At 37.8% G+C, this 22,121-nt stretch overlaps 1 protein-coding gene across 1 annotated transcript in view; it reads left to right on the plus strand.

Annotated features, from left to right (window-relative positions):
* Positions 1-2,534: 2,534 nt before the first annotated feature.
* The window catches only part of LOC121317243 (sprouty-related, EVH1 domain-containing protein 2-like), a 45,376-nt gene continuing 25,789 nt past the window's right edge, over positions 2,535-22,121 (plus strand). Inside the window, exon 1 of the mRNA XM_041252954.1 lies at positions 2,535-2,861. Coding sequence (XP_041108888.1) covers positions 2,836-2,861 — 26 coding nt within the window. The 5' untranslated portion in view covers positions 2,535-2,835. The remainder of the gene's footprint in view (positions 2,862-22,121) is intronic.

Here is a 22,121-nt window from a genome sequence, read left to right on the forward strand (position 1 = left end):
AAGCCCTAGGCCGAAGCCTGGCAAGCCTGGTGGTAGCTCACAGACAGCTATGGCTGTCGCAAGCTAGGGTACCTGAAGAGGAAGTGGCAGTCTTGCTGTGCAAGTGAGCCATTCGTCTCATAGAGCCCACCTACTGCAGACAGGGGTTGTACTCAAGATATTTCGTAGTACCAGGGAAGGATGGTGGTTTCATCTTAGACCTAAGAATCCTAAAGGAAAGGAGGTTCCAAATGCTGTTTCATCGTCACATTCTCCAGTCCATCTGACAAGGTTTACCACCGTGGACTTACGGGACGCGTATTTCATGTTCCCATTTGTCCAGTGCACAGGAAGTATCTCCGCTTCACTTTCAGGGATGCGTTATGAGTTCTCTGTGCTGCCGTTCGTCCTCTCCCTAGCCCCATGTACATTTTCAAAGTGCGTAGATGCTATTCTGGCCCTCTTGAGTTGCAGGGGATACTAAACTATCTAGATGACTGGCTAATATGTGCTCAGTCGCAGGAGGGAGCAGCGGCTCACACTGCAATGGTGACACAGCATCTGGCGAGGCTGGGCCTCACCAACAGCAATGCAAGGAGTCGGCTTTGATCTGTGCAGTGCACGACGTACTTGGGACTCTGGGCAGACTCCAGTACGATGCGCGCTTACCTGTTGGATGACAGAGTAGCAGCTATTCAGGGTTGTCTCTCCCTCTTCAACCATGATTGAAGATCCCCTTAGTACGGTTCCCAAAACTGCTGGTTTGGATGGCCATGGCCATATCAGCCATGGAGCAGCGTCTGCTACGCATGCACCCGCTCAAAGTGTGGCTCAATGCATTCCATTACACCCGAAGCGCGACAGACATGTCTATCTCACATGTGCTCAGCCGCCCTGAGATGGTGAAGGATATCCTCCCACCTCCGCAGAAATGGCCCAGAACGCTCCTTGGCCCAGTATCTCCAGGTGTGCATTTTCTGACGACCCGGTTTTTCAAGGGAGATCAGAGGCTATGCCCTCCTAGGAGGACTGTCCTCCCCGAGTGGAACCTTGATGTTGTACTGAAGGCTGTCACAAAGGCCCTCCTTTGAGCCTATTCAGTCCACAGAGTTGTAGCATATCTATAAAGACAGCCTTCCTCTTGGCTATCACCTCCGCTAAGCAAGTCAGTGAGTTACAGCCGCTGTCGGTGCACAGCTTCTGTATGTGTATTTGGGACAATGGCAGCAGGGTATCACTGCATACAAACCCTGTTTTCCTCCCCAAGGTGATCACAGCCTTCCTCATTAATCAGTCTGTGGAACTGGAGTCCTTCCACCCACCCCCGTCTTGTTCGGAGGAGGATGAGATTTAATTTCCTCTGCCCAGTGCGAGCACTGAGATGCTACGTGGATAGGACAAGAGCTCTTCGTTATTCTGACCAGCTATTTGTCTGTCATGAGATATGGACCCTAGGACAGACCCTGTCAAAGCAGCATCTGTTGCATTGGATTGTGGACACGGTCTCGACTGCGTATGATGGTGCCGGCTTGCCTCCACCTGGGATAGAAGCCGCACACCCCACAAGGGGTTGGCCACATCTTGGGCCCTCTATAGAGGGGCCTCGCTGTCCGATATTTATACAGCGGCTAGCTGGGCTACACTATATACTTTCTCCAGGTTCTACCGCCTTAATGTGGTAGACCCTGTCCTGCCTTCATTAGGCACTAGGGTCCTTGAGGGTGTAGGCTCACACTGTTAACCCCTGGGTTATGCGGTGCTGATGCGTCCCTCATATGGTGCCCTTCATTCTCCCTCACGACGGCTTGGCATACATTATCCCATACATAATGTCGTTGGTTATGTTAGATTACTCATGTAACCCTGGTTCCCTGCTCGAGAATATGACCACCAACCGCAAGGTTGCATCGGTCCCCCTCATAGGTTCGATGGAAAAAGAGAAATGGCTTCCTCAGGATGACGGTTTTAATCCCTCGTTGGGCGGGACCGAGTGTGTCATCCCAGGAAGGGGCCTATCGGCAGCTCTGCTATAGAGAGCTGAGCAATTACGTACCCAATGGGCACGCATATCCCATTCATAATGTCGTTGGTGGTCGACTTCTCTTTCAGGGAACCAGGGTTATGTGAGTAACCTGACGTTATTGTATTTTGCTTAATGAACATTAACGTAAACCACGTAAATCATCTAATTATTTAGCATCCACATAGTAACAAGTTGTATTTTAAAATGTCATTATTTAATAGAAAATAACATTTGAGATAATAATACGGCCTGTTTTCCTTTTTTTTTAAACACCCACCTATTTTGCTGCTATGAGGCAATATCGTGTATTTTATATTAATGCATATAATTATTACAGCAGCTGTATCTTGAAATTCTATACGCAAATGGCTACCGTCGTTATAATAACTTGGCTCCAGCTCAAGCCTAGCACTATTTTGCTGAGTGTGGGTCTGAAAGAGCCGTTCCCGCGGACGGTTACGGTTCTACAGATTTTCTCCAGGCTGCGGTGGAACTGGTTGCTAGGCTGACGTCATCGCTTCCGCCCTGCTTCTCCTCCTCCTCCAGTGTCGGCGGCGCTGCTGAGAGAATCCAACATGGAGTAACAGGAGATGGGGCTCGGACGGGGCCACCACTAGCAACAGCAACAGCAGCACCGCACACTCACAACCACTGGCGTTTTTAACAAAATTCACACTGCAGCACGGCAGGAAAAAAGGGAATTTACACTGTGCAGAGACCCGCTTTTCCAAGAAAGTAAGAGAGAACCGGCAAAATGTGAAAAAGGGGGGAAAATGAGGAGAGCACAGTCTGTAACCGCTGTGGGATATTATTGTAGGTGAAAAGAAAAAAAAATGACCGAAGAAACACACCCAGACGAGTAAGTTTTTGTGAATGCACGGAGGGGAGGGGAAACCAAAAGTTGCATTGCGTTGTGTGTTTGTGGTGTATTATTATTATTATTATTATTATTGCTTTTGGTTGGGGAAGTTTTGTTGGGTACAGTTGGAATGTGTTTCGAAGTTGAAAGCTTTGTTGTAACATACATAATGTCAGTCAACGTAAAGGGGGGCGGCCCTACTTGTTTCCAGAACCTTGGCTAGGAGTGGATCGAAAGTGATTTCTAAGGAAATAAAAAGATACACTGTATATGTCTCGTATATGCTAGATTTGTCTATTAGAATCGCATAAAGTTAAAACGTTGTTGTTTGGTGTGTACTTGGATTGTGTTTGTTTGATTATGTCTGGATGTAAAGATATATGCTTCAGCCGGCTCTGTTCGTGTTTGTTTTGGAAAGACAAAAACTATTATCTGTGTAAGTGAATTGACCGATATGTAATATCCGCCATTTCTTTTCTTGAATCGCTCTCATTTGCATACCGCCCTTCATTCATGAAAAAACAGGCTCCAGGGAGGGGGCAGAGAAACCTTCAATGAGGACTTGTCTTTACCAGGGCAAGGCGTACGATTTAATTGGACATGCAACTTTTGCTGTAATGCACATATTTTAATGTGAACATGTGATATGTGCTGTTTATAATTGGTCATAAGTTAGGCTACACAATTTTACGTTTTGTTAATAGAAACAAAGCATAACAATTGAGAATATATTGGCTAAACATAAATGGTGATTTATTTTTTTAAGGAAAAAGAGATTGTCAACATCAGCATATTACCGCTCATTGGACCGTTTTAACGATTAGATTAAGCATCGATGTATTTTTGTACGTTTTTATTTATTTATTTATTTATATAAAACTAACATTCACTGAATGCTCGAGTCTATTTCCTGTAGTATACAGTTGCAGTATGTCTGCTAACAGACTCAGTCACAAGGGTTGTTTGTGAGTTGACTGTCACATGATCCGGGCCATTCACAAATACAGTAACCAGCTTTCAGCATGTTCCATTCATAACTGGACTTTACCTGGCACGAGAAGCCAAGACGATACAATCAGTAACCGCTCTGGAGGATCAATCAGTGTTGCAATACGACCAGGTTATGTAATACACTATAGTGGAGCTGATTAGGATAACCAATATCACTACTGTACAAAGGATCACACGGAATACAGTGTTTTTATTTAGTTATTTACAGTGATATTTTGTTTTGCTGAATCATATGCATCAACTAATAATATATTATGTATCTTAAATGGTTTACAGTTGTTTTTAATTACACCAAGAGTGAATTTGGATGAGCAATAAGTGTCTCTAACGTAGTTTTTATCATCATGTCTTTATTATTTCCGAGTAGTGGTTTGGTGAATGGAGGAAGCTCTCAAACCGTCATAGATTTAAATAAAGTAGAGGTCCAAAGTGAAGAAATGAAGAGTCATACTGGACTAATTTACAGGCCAACCATTCAGTAAAACTAAATATTACAGGTAATCCCAAAATGTGATCAAATTTGCTGTTTGGTAGACAGTTATATTGTTACCCCCGGAAATAACACGAAATGTAACATATAATATGAAATAACGACATGCAAATATAAAAATAAATAACACGACAAATCATTATAAAAGAGTGACATTTTTAAATTGAGGTTTATGCAGAACATACTTTAAATAAATAGTTGTCAAGGCTCAGTCGTTACAATAGCCACAGTCTGAAGGGAAACGGAAGCTCTGACTAGCACTTGCGCAGATGTATAGTTTGGAGCGAGTCGTTTGGGAATTAAAATTGTGATGGAAGAGAACAGAGGTTTGTTTCTAAAATGGCTAAACAACGCATAACAATTAAAACGCTGCAAAGAATTTGAGCATGAGGGGATGTATGCATCTGACGGTGACAAAATAGTGATGTGCAGATTTCGCAACTGTCGGCTGAAATGGGTGTCGAAAGACGGTTGATAAGCAGCGTTAGCTGTTTGGTACTTTTGGGGAAAATATGGCTTGTTTGCGTGTACAGTATTTTGCATTAGTATGACCATTCTTTGTTTTATTTCAAATGGTGCAAACTTTGCACAGGTGTAAATGCTGTTTTGGTTTTGAATGAATTTGAATGAATGAAAATTAATTTATTTATAGTGTATTCAGTTTTATATAGGCCTAATGTGTTGCTCGTTAAATAAATAGTTAAAGTCACTCTAAAATGAAATAGAGAATTGATCACAGTATTCATGATGCCCCACAACTTCAGCAACCATCCCTTTCAACAAAAAAACTGTGACATTCAGAAAAGGTCATACTGCCCATCCCCTGTTTCCGGTCTGCTACACAGGATAATTGATTTGAGATCATTTCACTTGTCTCTTCAGCACCGTTTCTAGGTCAAAATTCTAAGGCTTGAAAAATAAATTTAATTTCCATATGCATCCAAACCACAAGTAGTGTTTTTTTTTTGTTTTTTTTTTACCAGCAGATTACAGTTGGTATAAACAGTTGAAATAATTTTGTATAATACTTTTCATGTCAAAGTTCACCAACAAATGTTATGACCATTTGATTTCCTGCTTAGATCATGTTACAACTTATTGATTAACAAGTAAGGCCATAAAATTCATCCACTGTTGGATTTGGTGGAGAAACAAAACACTTTCAGCAGACATCCTAGTCTCCAGTTGAAATAATTTTGTATAATACTTTTCATGTCATGTTTTCAAAATGTTATGTCATTTGATTTACTGGTAGATCATGTATTACATTTATTGATTAACATTAACCCATTATTTCCCACTGTCATATTTTAAGGAGAAACAAAAACACTTTCCTTAACATCCTAGTCTCTGAGTGCTATTAGTTATTTTATTTTAAATGCACCCTTCCTTTGGCTTGCTATTAATAGTGACTATTAACCCTAAAATTAGAATGGAGATTCAGGAGTTTCCTGTGGTCAGTGGTGGCACGCCTGGTCACGTGCACCCTCCACACACACAGGTTTGTATATATATATATATATATATATATATATATATATATGTATGTATATATAGACACACACACACACACACACAAACACACACACACATTTTCTTTTTTTTCCTGTAAGTGTATCAGAATAGGTGAGTGCGCAGTAGTTTATTTCAAACCTTAACAGCATAACAGAGTGTCATTGACCCTTCACCTTTATTTGTTCTTGCATGATGTGACTTGAACTTTTTCAGTTAGCGCGGGAGAGCGTGCAACGCGGCATTCTAAAATTTGTGTTTAAAAACTGACTGAGTGAGTTTGGTGTAGCCCTGTTATTAGCTAACATGGTAAAAAGACAACTGTGTTTGGAGTTTTTCTACAACAAAAAGGCAAAATCACCAACGCCAGAGACATCAACAGAAACTGAACCTGACTCTTCTGGAAGTTCTGGAGTTCAGAATGTTAATATCAACGACAGTGACGATACTTCCACGCTCATACTACAGAGGTTAGTGCAGCTGTCGATAAGAGACCCTTACCTTGGACCAGATTCAGCTTTTGAATATATTGAAGAAGGCCTATATCGGCCAGTAATTGATTTTCCAGCCAGTGCCTGTGGGATCAAAACCAGAATTCAGGCAAGTGTGGTACAATGAGTATAAATGGCTTGAATACAGTGTACGTAATGACAGAGCTATTTGCTTTTGTTGTCGAGCATTTGGCAGTGGGCCAAACACTGAACCAGCATTTTGAATTGTTGTTTTTAAAACATGGAAGAAAGCAAATGAAAACTAGAAAACGATAGAGAAAGCAGAATAGTTATGTTTTGTTTTTTTTGGGGGGGGGGGTTTTTTTTTTTTTTTAATAATTCATACAAGTTCTACTTTTTCAAGCTTTTGTAAACAGTTAGTGATAGCAAATAAAATACATCAAAGTGCATAAAAAGCCAGTAATTCTGTGTCTTGGGTTTCTGGTGACCATTTTGATGTAGTTTATTCCTAATTAATAAATATGAAAGGGTTATTGTTGTTATTATTATTGTCTGGCCAGTAGGTACTCTACTGCCAGTCGGATTTCAAAGTAACTGGAGCAGGAGCTACAGTATGCCACACACTGTCACGTTTCAAGTTTTTATTGGGTGCACAAATTTTTTTTTCAACAGTGAAACAGTGTAAAACCCTATCACCAGCCAACACGGTTAAAACCCAAAATAAAGAAAAACCCAACCTCAAAACGACACCCTAAAACAGTTCCTCAATAAATACCATAAAAATAACCATAAAATATTGCAAAATGTGTTTCTACCCAGTGCGCTGGTTTCACTGTATCCCTATAAAGCTATGAACACACAATGCCATGTAAATGTCACACAATGTTCCCCCAAACACAGTTGCCCCAGTACCCCAAAATAGCCTTAGCAGCACTAGTCAGTCCCAGTCTCCTTGAATCCTGGGCCTTCAGGAGGCCCCTCCACTGCAGCTGTAGACTCCACACGCCCGGAGTCCTTTTTACAGCCCTGTCTCCTGGCTGGCTTGCTTTTACTCCACGGGTCCACTTGTCCACTTCTGAAGAGCTCTGCTTCCTGTTGTAACAGCCGTCTCTGGCTCGTCTAGTTCCCCTGGTGGAGCCCCCTTACTGCAGATTCTGTACACGGTCAGCTTTCATAAATGGTTGCACCTCAGTTTGGCTACAGCCCCAGTCAAACACAAATATGTTTTTTTAGCAAACATGAGCACTTAGCGTATGGGGCTTATAGACCAGTCTTGAGGTGCAACAGGCTGTTCCTGCATCCCCTGCAGCCCTCCCAAAGGCTGTCTTCTCCCCCCATGGTCATCAGCGGCACACACACGGAGGAGCTGTAAAACGTAAACACACTGTGCAGCGCACAGGATTACTTTGCTTTCTGCACACGCTGCCTTCAGCAGTGTATAACCTTCAATATGCACTTTACTTCAATCGTCAACAACACACACACACACATGCTTCCTCTTTGGCACTGCGCGCAACTAATATTGTTGCCGGCCTTTGCTGTGTGACATTTCTTCTTGTTGTGGGCAAGTATTGTTGGCATCGCATCGGGTTTTAACCTCGTCTGGCATTCATACCCCAGAAGCTCTACCTGCATGTTCGAAGTGTTCCTCACACACGAAAGAATTTCGGCCGAATGGAAAGGTTTTCAGTGTATGCCCTGTTCTCAAAGTTATGTAGCCATATTTTTGCTATGATGGCCCGTTTTGAATTGAATAGGCTTTGGCACACAAAGTAAGTTCCATCTTGTTTTTACACTTGCTATTGAAGCACCGAAAGCTTTGCAATACCCATGTTGCACACTATGGGTTTTCACCGCTGTATCCCATAAACCCATGCACGCATCTTTTGGCCTATCGGGGAAATCAGCGACTTGACATCACGTCGCTGCCTGAAGTGCTCCAATATGACGACTCCATCAAGTGTTACTTGACCCAGAAAGTTGACACACAAATTGAAAACATCGCAAAACACGCGACTTGTTGACCAAATTGGTGCAGCAAGAAGCATATATTGGATACTTGGAGCACTTGAGCTATGTTATTTTTTGCACAGGTATCCTTTTAATGTTTCAGTTATTCAAACCAAGTTGGGAATGTTCAATGCAGCACCCCACCCCCCATTACAAAGCAGTGCATTTATGTGAATGCTAGATGTAGGTTTAATTAAATAATGATGGCTAAAAAAAAAAAAGGAAGTCTTATTTTTAGTACGTTAGTTAGTTAGTATTTGTTTCACATTAAGCTGTTTTCAGTTAATGGCAGCTTTGAAGGCGATGCTTGGCATTGCATCAAAGGGAGCTATTAATTTTTATAAACACACCTGTAATAAAAGAAAACAGATAGTGATATTTTTCAGAATCATATAGTTCTGAATTAAAATAGTACTTCTGTTAAAAATATAGTACCGCACCAACAAAACCAATACAGTGCGTCTAAATAGAAGGCTAGTTATTTTAAAAGTCCTTTTCGGTGTTTATTTTTTATATTGTCCATTTTTTCAGGGAACACAATGGGCCAAAATGAAATAATCAGATATGCGGCACACGTGTTTAACCGTCACTGAAGTCCAAATTTTGTAGGGTCAGATATGTTAGTGCTGACTACTTGTTCAAAGCACAAGCTGCACTGTGGAACGTGACTTCAAATTCAGTGACACAGGCGCACAGAGGAGTGGTGTGGATTTGTTTTGAGAATGGATGCCGAGGTCCCGGTTCTCTTCTTGTTTTGTATTTGTTTTTCACATACTGCTGAATGCAAATACAAACCGAATTATTTAATTTCATATTATTAGTTAGATTAATTACTACTACGAATAATAATAACTTTGTTACAGATAGTATTTGAAAAATATCAGTAGTAAACACTTGAGAAAAATAGATTTAAAGTAGGCCTATTACAAAACAAAATCTAAACGTACGTGTGTGTGTAGTGATTATTTATATATATATATATATATATATATATATATATATATATATATATATATATATATATGTATTTATTTATTTTATTTTGTTGTCGCCAATGGTTTTTACCCCGGTTTTCTCCCCAATTTGGAATGCCCACTTATTATTTTTTATCCCAGTTCACCGCTGCATCCCCAAAGTGACTCAGGAAACGGAGGCTGAAACATGCGTCCTCCGAAACGTGTTCCTTCCAATCCATCGTATTTTGCACTGCGGATCCACAGCAAAGCCACCAGACCTATAGTGCCGGAAGACAACACAGATCTGAATGGCTCCACTGCAGACCCGCAGGCACCCTATCAGCCACAGGGGCCATTGGTGCGCGGTGAACCATTGATTGTCCTGCCAACCTAATCACTCCCTACCCAGGTGGCGCTCCGCCAATCCCCTCGGAACCGAATGTGATCTTCAGATATTTTGCACATTTCCAATATATATATCTTTTTTTTTTTCTTTCTGTTAAAGACTGGTTTATAAAGGAACCACAAATATGTGCAATTACTGATCACTTTATTAATAAAACAAAATGTATATGGAGTACAATTAATGAAACAGCAGTAGATCTTGCAGTTCACACTGTATTTTTTGTTGTCTCTGTTTTAAATGATACCTGTCAATTAAACAATTTAAAGGATAAATAAATAAATAATTGGCAAAGCTTAAAGAATGTTGTAATATGTAAACTCACCTTCATTCCGTGTGGGACTGCACATCGATTCCAGAAGACAAGTCACCAAATTCAACATATCGGTGCATTCGTTGCAGGTCTGTGTCCATTAAATCATAATATTTCTTCCATATCTGTGTCCATTAAAGCATAATATTTCTTCCATATCTGTGTCCATTAAGTATTTTTTTTTTTTTTGCGGTCTGACACGCTTTTATTGTCGTGATCTGTTATTTTTTTGTAATCCTGTTTTAGTGTTTTTGTTTTTTTGTTTCACAACACTGTTTCACGCTGCAGTTTAGTCCCATATTTCTCAATTCCTGTGACATCTTTTCGTAGACTTTATCGTTTCGGACAGTTGGAGTTAACCCTACCCCCAGCCTTGCCTACCACGGCCATGCCTCCTGCAACTGCTGCTATGCTGTCTCTGCCTGCATTCTGAGCAATATAATGGCTTTTATTACTTTTTGAAAAACAAGCTTTAAGCAGCATGGAAAATAAGACCATTGCAAGTTTTACTATGACTGTGCCTTGATTACATTATGTGACTTCTGTAAAAGATGCATGGTTTGTCTAGGTTTGTCTAATTTACTCAGACGCACGTATATAAGCTCACAGCCGAATAGCTGCAAAATGTTTATGGAATGTATAAATCATCTGGAGTGTTTTGTTTCCGCAACTTCTGTTTGATGAACTAATTGCAGACAGTCGCTGGCTATTACACTTGGAATGTACAGGTCTGCATATACTGCTAAATTTAAATTGAATCCGTCAATGTTGTGCTGTATACTGCTTAGTAATATCAAAAGACAATGTCCTTTTAAAAATAAGGTATTTTAATGGTAGGAAAAAATGTAACAAATATAGGTAATTAATCTTATTTATAGGTTTCCACTTCCTGTGTGTAAAGGTTTCTGTTTTGACATAACTGTAGGTTGATGATTTAGATCATCTAGTTCAAGTTTTTTTGTAATTTCTGTGCTAGATCAAATTCATTATTATTGTACAGGGGATATGCTGAAGTTCTAGTATTGAGTGCTTTTTGTGTTGTGGTGTTTTTTTGTTTTGTTTTTATTTTGAGAAATTGCTGTTTGGACAAAGAGCATGTAAATATACACTTGATCCATTCGAGTGAAAATATCAGTTTGAGACCTAGCCAAACACTTCCATGTGTAAATGTATTTTTGAAATACAGGCTATTTGCTAAACTATTCAAATTTATCACTCGAGGTAGAACAAAAAAAAATATATATTTTTGCCAAATAGTTATTGACACATACTCTGTAGGTGTTGCTGTGTTGTTGGTGAACAATAGGTAGGCCTACGTATATATCAGTTATTTAACAATAGCCGTTCAGTTCTATTGCTTCAGTCTGTTTTTGTAACTCCAATATAGTAGTGGACTTATCAGGGAGGAAGTAACTCTTATCAGAAGATCTGAGGAACTGCTTCCACCTGCCACGAGGTCGGAAACAACTCTCGCTGATAACTTTTTGATTAACAGGGTTTGTTTTCTTTCATGTGTGTTTTGGGGTTTTGGAGTAATTACAGCAAGCGAATTTCAAAGAAGTCCGCTTTAGCTCATAGTAATTGCCTACGTAGTTGTTTTGTGTAAAAGATTATGGACTTAAATGTATTTAGAAATCTAAGACCACATTCACACTTGGGATTTTAGGGCCACCTTTTCTCATATGTGAACACTTCAAAAAAGAAGAGACAGCCCAGGGCTGGCCTAGATTTAGCCCACCGTTTCGATATGGCCCAGGGCCAGCCTTACATAGATATGAAGACAAAGCAGACTTAGGGCCATCTTTTCATATCACGTGATCAATTTGATTACATAGCTCAGTAGACACTCCCATACTCCCACGTGTGCGAAAGGTAAACAGAAAGCTGAATGCTCTGCTAACTAAGATGGCAGTGGATCAGTATTGAATGGTAATTAATTATACATCATACAACTTTAATAAATATTACATTTAAGAAAATCCAGAAGGTTAATGTTCAGGTTGTTTCTTTCACATAATATATGACCTGCAGAGCATTCATAATTAAGCTTAATTTGGCACAATTGCCCTTTCTTCCTGTTATTTAGTAACTAAGTGATGCATATAAAAACTGCAGGATTATAGATCTCATTATTGATCACACTGTGTAACAATTTTTTTTTTTTTTTTGTTCCTGAGTAGTAAGTGTTATTTCCTAATTGCTTATGCGTTTTCGTTCACATAGTCAGAAAAAAACAACATATGAATCCAAATTAACATGTATTTATACTAAAGTAATACAAAAATGACTACAAAAGATTTAGAAGTGAGTAGTTTTTCGAGATTTACGATTATACTGTATTTACAGTACCATCAACCATACCCATCAACCATTCTGATGTAGACCTGCTTGTGTGTTTTGGATCATTGTCTTGCTGCATGACCCAGCTGCGCTTCAGCTGCAGCGCACGGACAGATGGCCCTACATTGTCCAGTAGAATTCTCTGATGCAGAGCAGAATTCATGGTTCCTTCAATGATAGCAACTCGTCCAGGTACTGATGCAGCAAGGCCTCCCCAAATCATGACGCTACCACCACCATGCTTGACCGTTGGTATGAGGTTCTTGCTGTGGAATGCAGTGTTTGGTTTTCGCCAGACATAATGGGGCCCATGTTTGCCAAAAAGTTCCACTTTTGACTCATCTCTCCATAGAACATTGTTCCACAACAACATGGTCTAAGCAGGGCCGGATTAACCCATCACTGGGCCCTAGGCAAGCATACGCTTGCGGGCCCCCTACCCCTGAACAAGAAGCCGCACATACATGCACACACCTAGGGATGGGTCGGTTTACCGCGGTTTAGGTACATTACGGTATTAATACAGTTTGTTTTATTATAAATTGCAATTATAATTCGGTGCAAACACACTTCTAAATCAAGCGGCGGTTCTTGCAGCCTTAGCAAAGTGTCTGAGGAAGATCTTTTTGTGAACTGATACTGTATTTTGATAATGGTTTTGAAGGAAACGGTCAATGACACAGAATACATGTTTCAATTGCTGCGTTCTGTTACCCAGAGCTTGCTGCGCCGGCTGCTCTTGGCTGCTGTCTTTCTGACCTCACAAGCAGCTTTTAGAAAAATGCCTTCTCCAAACCTTGCCTAGCACACATTTGCAATGTGATATGTTTGTCTGGATTTCAAGTCAGTTTCAATGTAATAAATAAACATTAACTTTATTGTAAAATTATACATCACTTACCAAGGATTTAGTACATTGTTTTTTTTTAACAATTGATTTATTTATTTAATATAGCTTAGACAAGGCTGTTCACGGCTTCATTGTATATTGATAAAATGTCTACAGTGCATCTTTGAGATTCTGTGCAGAACTATGGAAATCTGCGCTATAAGAACATGACCTATTGCACTGACTGCAGCAGGCTAGCCTACTTTATCATCAACGTAGTTTTGTTTAAACTAGCTGTAACAGTATTCCAATTTTCTTATGCAAGTGAAGAATTATTATTTTTTTACAAACTCCACTTGTGTAATAAATTAATCATTGAAAGCTTAATTGTGAAATGTCGTAAATGTAAATCTAATAACACATTTTAGTATTAATACTTTTTTTTTTTAACTATACATATTTTATTTATCCGGTTGAAAAATTCAAACGACTCATCTCTACTCTTAAATAATAACCTGTACGGGTACATGTTTGTGTTTTCAGCAAAAGACAGATCATTTCCCAATTCTGTTTGCCATCAGTTAAACAAAGTTTTTAACGGTTATCATACCGTATAAAATTTCATACCGTCCCATCCCTACACACACCTCTATGCACTATAACCTTTATAACTAGCGCTCCACCTAGGGTTGGCACCTTTTCACAGACCAAACCTGCACATATTTCTCAGCCAGCCTTCCTATCAAAACTGCAGTATACTGTTATACAGTTTAATACAATTATGCATGTTGGTGATTCCCAGTCCTTACATAAAATATGCCTTTAGCGTTAACAGAATGCATTATGCTACATTAATTATTTTACTGAACTTCAATATAAAATCATGGAAACATCGTAGATTATAACATATTTAAATGCACAATAATTGCAAACTGTATTAATCTACCTTCTTTAAAACTGAACAGAAATTGTTGTGCACGTACCTTACATATTGTTGGGCTCCTTTTTGCACAGCATAGTCTTTAACCAGCTGAACCGTTTAGTTGATTCACTTCTGATTTTAAAGGAAATCTACAGATTACAGTTACTGACACTTCATTGAACAAAAGTTTTTATTTTTTTAACGTGAATTATGAAGGTAAGAAGTATGCTCTGTGGTTGCAAATATGTTGTGTTGTGGATTATGCCGTTTTCGCATCAACCGCCATGATTATTTTGACCACCAGTATGTAGCCTGCTGGGATCACGTGACAGCAATCCCCTTGGGTTGTTTACATCACGTGGATATGTGTGTTGTCGTCGTCCTCAGCATTATTCAAATGAGGAGGATAAAGAGCAGTACTAAACAGTATATTTCCAATAAGATAGTGGAAATCATTTAAGCAACCAATGTATGGCAATGGAAATGTTATTGGAAGGTTGGTGTTTCTTATGAGTTTCACTTACGAGACACTAGGGTGTTCTGGCTTGTTAATTCCTGCCACCCGGATACATATGCCAATTCCAGGACTATCTGGGCCAAAACTGGACCTGGACAGGTGGCAACCCTAGATCCACCCTTTTACAACATGTGTACTTCTCAGTGTTATTTTGAACGAACGAATGAATGAATCTGATAGAAAATTTAACTCTAGGGGATATGCTAAATATATTTGAGAATAAAACCGGAAAAAAAACTGAAGTCTACGTTAAATCATCTGTCACAGCTCGATAATGACGTTTCCTGATTTACTGAATAAAAAGGGAACCATTCAAACAAACAAGGAACTTCATATAAGTTGGAGAAGGTAATATATAGGGTGCTACTCAAGCTTTTGTTCACTAACGGTAGCTCCATAATAGTTCACGAAAATAAATAGGAAAAAACAAACCTACCTGTACATTGTTGTGTAGTCAGATATGTTAGTTTACTGCACGCAAAACTGTCAATATTTCCTTTTTTTTTTTTTGTTGTTGAGCCATCCGGTGGGCTTTGATTCACTTCATCAAATAAAATGCATGCTAACACTAATCATTTTTATTTTGAAAACTGAGCACAGAGTACACTAAAGAACCGCCCCTTAAAAAAAAATAAACACGACAAAGGTCACAGCACAGCGGCAGACAGTGTCCATGAAACAGGTTTCAGAAAGACAAAAAAGATAAGCCTCTCTACAGTTTACAAAAAGATCTTCACCCAGTCTGAAGTATTTCATTGAGCTATGTTCAACAGCTGAGAACTGCTGACAGGGAGTTTAAATCCAGTAACAATGTATTCCTGTCAGTCAGGAAAACACTTAGAAAGTAAGTTAACAACAAGGCCAGACACCACCCCCTGAACTGAGGTACTGTCCCCTGACACCGCTGTCGGAATGGTGCGTAAAGTCTGTTTTTTTTTTTTTTTTTTTTTTTTTTTTTACCTTGACTTGGACGCGAGGGTGTCTGACAACTAACAAAAATGTGCCAGAATATGTGTGCCTTGCATAGAACAAGTTCACAAACTCACTTCAAGAGCCGGCTTCAGTCTCCATCGCAGCTGCTCTCCTTACTTCCTTCATTTGAAACTCTGCCCATCATCGCAGCGTGTGCTCAGTCCTCTAGTTTCTAGTGAGATGGCACTTTCAATGCAGAAATTCGCAGTAAACTAACATGTTCAATTTATTTAATATGCAAACAATGAATTCAATTAAATTTAGGGCTATATTACACTGTGGATGTATACACAATAAGTTTCTGGTTTCGTCTTAATTTAAATGTGTTAATTATTTAAATGATTTGTCTTCCCACAAATGACAGGTAGCCGTGTTTTATAAGTGGTATAAACCGCTTCAGGCCGTGCTGTTCCGATGACAGTGTGCTCGTTGCCATTGGAAAAAATATACCAGGGGCGGAGTTGAGACGGCACTGAGTTATTTTTTTTCTTTCTGTCAGTGCAGACACACTGAGCAGAACAGACATGAGGAATAGAAGTAAATCCAGCTATGTCTCGGATTTTAGTAATTTGTTCAAGATCTGTGTCAGAGAGGGGTGGATAATGTGCACAAGTGTCTTTTTGTGATTTTCTTTAGCGTGTACAAACCACTAAAAATACATTATTTGAAGTGGTAAAGACAGCGATTTATTTATTTATTTTGTATTTCTGTTTTGCTATCTTCCAGTTAATGTAATTGTTCTTCATCCAAATTGGCATGTCTACTTTCTACTTTGGGATTTTTTGCAGGTAATTGGTCACTCAGTTTCATAGTTACAGCTACCTATAAAATATAGGATATAAGAAACTGAAAATATATACAGTAAAATAGAGATTATTGAACATGGGGATATTACACACGCATATACTTCCAAATAAACATTTTCAAATATCTTCAAATCAAACATGCCCAATGACATCTGCCCAAAGGTTACTAGGGGGAATTGAACATCGCCGATAGAGGCTGCAAAGGAGTTAATCATCTAATTTCATTTAACCATGTAAATTCAGGGGAACCACTTAAATTTTAGTAAGACAAAATCTGTGAAAAACAGGCAGACCAGATAGTAAGTGTCACACTGATGGGAGTGCAATCTAGCTAAAATGAATCGGAAGAAAACTATTGTCCACTAACCAGTGGGGCATTTAGTAGCCTGATGGGTGATGACTGATTTGTTTAGTCTAAAGCATTGGTTCTCAGACTTTTTGGCCTGTGCCCCCCTTCCTCTTGTCTGTGGTACTTAACGACAACTCCCCCCACCCTTACACAAATGCAAAAAATAATATAATTCACTGGTGTGTGTTTTTTTTTTTTCTTTTGCACAACCAGCTACCGATCCATCATAATAAGAGCAAACTTAACACTGCAACATAGTTTACCAATTATATCCAAAGCTTACTAAGCCAGTCAACAACATACATCACCAGATGGCAGTGGACTTCGTCCAATAATATGCAAGCTTAAATAAAAGGCACCAGTCACATACACAGCGCCATCTAGAAACTTTAACATGCCAGGAGGTTGTTGTTGTTTGCTGTATGTATGTGTGGTATGTATACTATATACATATATATTATATATATATATCTAATATATATATATATATATATAATATATATATATAATATATATATATATATATCTGTGTATGGTGTTAAGATGCAATTCGCTGTAATTTAAAAATAAATATTTATCCTGAACCTTCTCAAGCACATCCTCCCCCCCGGATACATTGGCACCCCCCTATTTCAGGAAGCGTGGGTCTAAAATGATCCTCGCGCTTTCTAGTATTATTTACCTTGACCTGAAATTCAGGATAAAAAACTGGACTTTTAATCCTATTTTAAAAGAAATTGTATTTATATATATATATATATATATATATATATAATTTTTTTTTTTTTTTTAACAGAACCTTGAATTTAAAACTGTATATATAAAAAAGAAAAGTATGCTAATTAAAGAACTAGTAACGTATATCAGTCTTGATTTGGAGTTATGCCTCATACAATGAACATTGAGTGTTTGAGCATTTCTTTGTGGAATAGGGTTATGATTTCTGTGATTTCAGGCTGATATTTTCATTTATTTAGCCTAATGTTCCCCCTGCCTCCACACTTCAGTCTGCAAAGCAGGATATGAATGCGGTGTACTGACACTACAGGCCTGTAAATGCGGAATGGCCATTTGATGACTCATACAGTACAATACTGTGTGTTTGTCAAGGAGACTGAATCATATGTGGGGAAGCACTTTAGGCAAACAGCCTCGAATCAGTTCAGCTAAAGATGGTTGAACTGATTGGAAACTGCATAACCGTAATGATGGGAATTTACCAGGAATATTTTTCTCATGAATTTTATGAGGATGACCAAGAAATTTAGAGAAATGTCAGATTCCAGAAGGTAAGTCTAGGTCACAGTTTTTCATCAGTATGTTTCTATAGTAAATTTGCTGTGTATACAGAACTGTTGCATTTGCTTAACACTAACAAATGCACTGTTTTATAAGCACTATTGCTATAAATAGCTTTATATAAATAAAATGCCATTTTAGCTTTACTGCAAAAAGCTTACCATAGCTGTCTTGTCATTCATTTCAGCTGTTAAATTGTAAATATAGATAGTAGACCTGTTTCCCACCCACCCAGTGTCTAGTTCTTTCTAGCTGTGCAATTAAAGAATTGTACTGTAGCTTATGACTGATACTGTAAGGCAATCGGCATCATTCTTAACTGTCAATGTTTATCTTGTTGGTTGTTTTAAATACACTGCTGTTTAAAAAGTGGCATTGTATGCATCCTTGTGAAGTCCTTTATTGCTAATTAGATTAATTGCATAATGATATTAAGTCGCAAAACCAGTCTATTGAACCAGTATTTTTAAATAAATTATCAAATAGATACTCCCAATAGGATAACTATGCACACAAATTTATTAGACTTCACATTGTGTTGTGCTTTAAAATAATAATTCTGGTTATTATACTGTACAATCCACTGTCCTTGAAACAAGCATTTTAAATGTAACACTAAGGGGCATGCTATGCTACAGGTATTGGCTGTACTACTGTGACTGTACATAAGATATATTACTGTACTTGCTTATCCCTCTAGGGATGAACTGGAATCAGAGAACAAAATCACTACTGTAAAATATTGAATCACACTTTCAGTAATATTTTGAACTCGTTGTACAATTTATTGTTGGTACTTTTGCAGAGCAATCAAAATTGTAGTATTATTTATATAATATATTATATATATATATATATATATATATATATATATATATATATATATATATATATATATATATATATATATTGTGTGTGTGTAACACTCAAGTGTGTGCAACAGTTGGTTTGAAAAAATCACGTCCTGAGAAATAGACACGTGTTTCGTTTTTTTTTTTTTTTATTTTTATTATTTTAAGCAACAATTGGGCAATTTGGCCTGAATTCAGACACTTAGTCAGTGTGTCTTTGTTCATAATCACTAGCACCATCTATAGGAGTGAACACCAACTGTGGGTAGTTTCCTTTGCTATTGCTGGCAAAACAGTGGGTGTTCACTAAATGGCACTGACACTTAAACAGACACTTTGACAGGTCCCTAGCCTATGTCACATATGTCTAGCTATAACTGAACAGCAACCTCTGAACTCCCGTCAAAGCATCTTAAACAAAAAAAGCATCTACTTGTTGAAAGAAATCACTTTGAGTATAAGCTAGAGTTGTGAGCTGTCGTACAGTAAGTCTACTTGATCAGCAGTATATGTGTTACAGTAAGTCAGAATCTGGTAAATTTTACATTTTACTGGTAATGGTCAACATTTACCAAGTAAGGTGGTAAATGTCTGGAATTTATGAAGAAATATTTTAATTTTCAGGCATTTACTTTTTAATCTTATGATTTACTGAAGCTTATTGGTAAACGTCCGGAATTATGAAGGAATGTATTGCTTTTAGGACATTTACTAAAGCTTATTGGTAAAGGCACTTGGTTATTCTTGAGGTTTACCGGTAAATGTCCGAAGTAAAGCATTATCAGGTTTATTTTGGACATCTACTGCTTTCCTTTGTAAATGTTGATATTTACCAGTAAATCTTAAGATTTGCCAATATTCAGTCTTTTACTGTAACATATGTACATGTACCTGTGCACAATATGATGGTATAAAATCATATAAGTTATGGAATTGTTGCATTGTATGACTTTGTCTTGGTTTAAATTAATAACATTGAAATCAATATTCAGCTTACATTTAGGATAATGTGCTTCAATAAGAAACTGTTTTTCATCAAGCAGCACACGTGATTTTAAACTGTTAAGATCTGGTGGTTCGATAATTGAAATACTGTGTTCCTTTGTCTAAGGAGGAGTTTTATGAACTGAGGATTGTTATAAACAATAATACATAAATAAATAAGTAAATGCACATTTCTTGGAAAGGAAGTGCCTGAGAATGTAATAGAATGCTAATTCACATGCTGCATATGTATTTTTTTCTTTCTATTTTAACTACTTAAAATAAACTGCACTTATGTAACCACGTACTGTATAGTAGGTATTTTCTGCATGCAAATGTGCACATTAATATAAAATTATATAAAAATTATATAAAAAATTAAGTCTTGGTCTATTAATTAATATGAATTATTTAAAATGTTTTTTTTTTAATTTAAACCACTGGGTTCTTAATGTCTGTACAGTAATTTGTGTTTAGTGCGATCTGTGTTACTGTTGCCAGTCCCATTGAGTTTAAATGAAAAGAAGAGAATAGTTTTGTGGACACAACACAGGCTCCATCTAAAACTAACTCAATGACAAATCATGGATCATTTACCTAAAAATTGTAAACTACTATATAAGGCAGAATCTAGTAGGCCTGTTCCTGTCAAATGCCAAACTCTGTTAGCTTCGGCGTAATCAAATTTTCTCACCCTATTAAAAACCCAAAGGTAAACAGACATTGTTAGACATAACATTGACAATAAACTTCACATTACAACAAATTACAATTGCTGTATCTGAGTCCGTGTGTAGGTTACTGTATACCTAGTGTTCTGTATTTTCAATTTTTTATCTTTAAAAAAAATTCCCGGGAATTTTTCAGTTTATTATATTAAAATAGCGATTAAATTGGTAAAATAAATACATTTTAATTGAAGCATTGGTAAAAATTGGGAGAAGGGGGGGGGGGGGGGGGGGGGGGGGGGGGGGGGGTACACACTGTACACACAAGGTCCATGTGGAATATAATGCGTAGTAGTTCTGTTTTTTTTTTATTTTATTTTATTTTTTTTTAAGTTTAAAAACCCTGGTATATATGATGAAGCAGAATCTGCAAGTCGAAGCCACATTTTCCCATTAGCTGGCACTTGGCGAACGTTTGGGCAATTGCTGTGATGACAGGTTTATTCGCCTTGAAATCATAAATAGAAAAGAAAATTGACAGAACTGTGTGGATGGTGCAAGCCATTGGGAGATGCTGTGTCTTTACTTAAAGCCCACATAAATGGATTGCTTGTCTCAGTTCACTTTGTTTTAGTTTAATGTGGCGTTAATTTTTCAATGTTATCTTATTGTCAGCTTGAACATGTACCTCAATGCAGCAGTTATGCCTTTTCTGACCCACTTCTGCTTTTTGTATACTTCGAAACATTAGTTTTTTTTTTTCATAAACTGCTTTACGATTTCTCGTCATTCCTCCTCCACTAAAAATATGATATTTTCTTGTAAATATTTTATTTTCATTTTTGATCAAGTTAGTAGTGACCATGGCCAGCAATTGCCAAAATAATCAGACTTTGATTGGCCAGCATAAGCAGGTGATAATGTGTTTGTGAACGGAGAACAATGTTTGAATGTTATTCAACAAAAATCATATATATATATATATTATTTCAATAAAAACGACATTCAGTTAAAACATTTAAAAAAAATTCTGTAAAATTGGGAATAAACCGGAAACGTGGAACACCGTATACCATATTCAGTGGTACTTATGATCAACAGTCTGATGCTGTTGAAACTTATGATCAACAGTCTGATGCTATTTTACCTATGAAGCATTTGTTTAGGAATCAATTCCTGCTTTTCTGACCCCCAGAACCTAGATGGATTACTCGCTGTACCACCCCATACAGGTAGCCAAGATCACAGAATTAAGGCTAGAATGAAATGTTTATTTTGATTTAATCTTATCGTAACAATTTTACAGACACCCCCTGATCCCTGTTGGTTCCAATTCATAGCTCTGCTTCAAAAAAAAGTTCATTTGGAGGGGTGGGGTTTGTTTTTTGTGAATGCGTAGAATTTTTACGCTGTCAAATGTTATCCTTGAGGGCAGCAGTCAATAGATAGAATAAAGCAGGATAATATGTGTCTGTAATGGGTTGATTAAGCAAAAGTGTGACTAGTTTTGGGTGTGAACACTTGCATTGGGTATTCAGAGCAAGCGTCTGTGTAAAAAGGAGATACAATAGGAGTC

The sequence above is a fragment of the Polyodon spathula genome, chromosome 6 (genome assembly GCF_017654505.1).
Source record: "Polyodon spathula isolate WHYD16114869_AA chromosome 6, ASM1765450v1, whole genome shotgun sequence".
Taxonomy (NCBI): Eukaryota; Metazoa; Chordata; class Actinopteri; order Acipenseriformes; family Polyodontidae; genus Polyodon; species Polyodon spathula.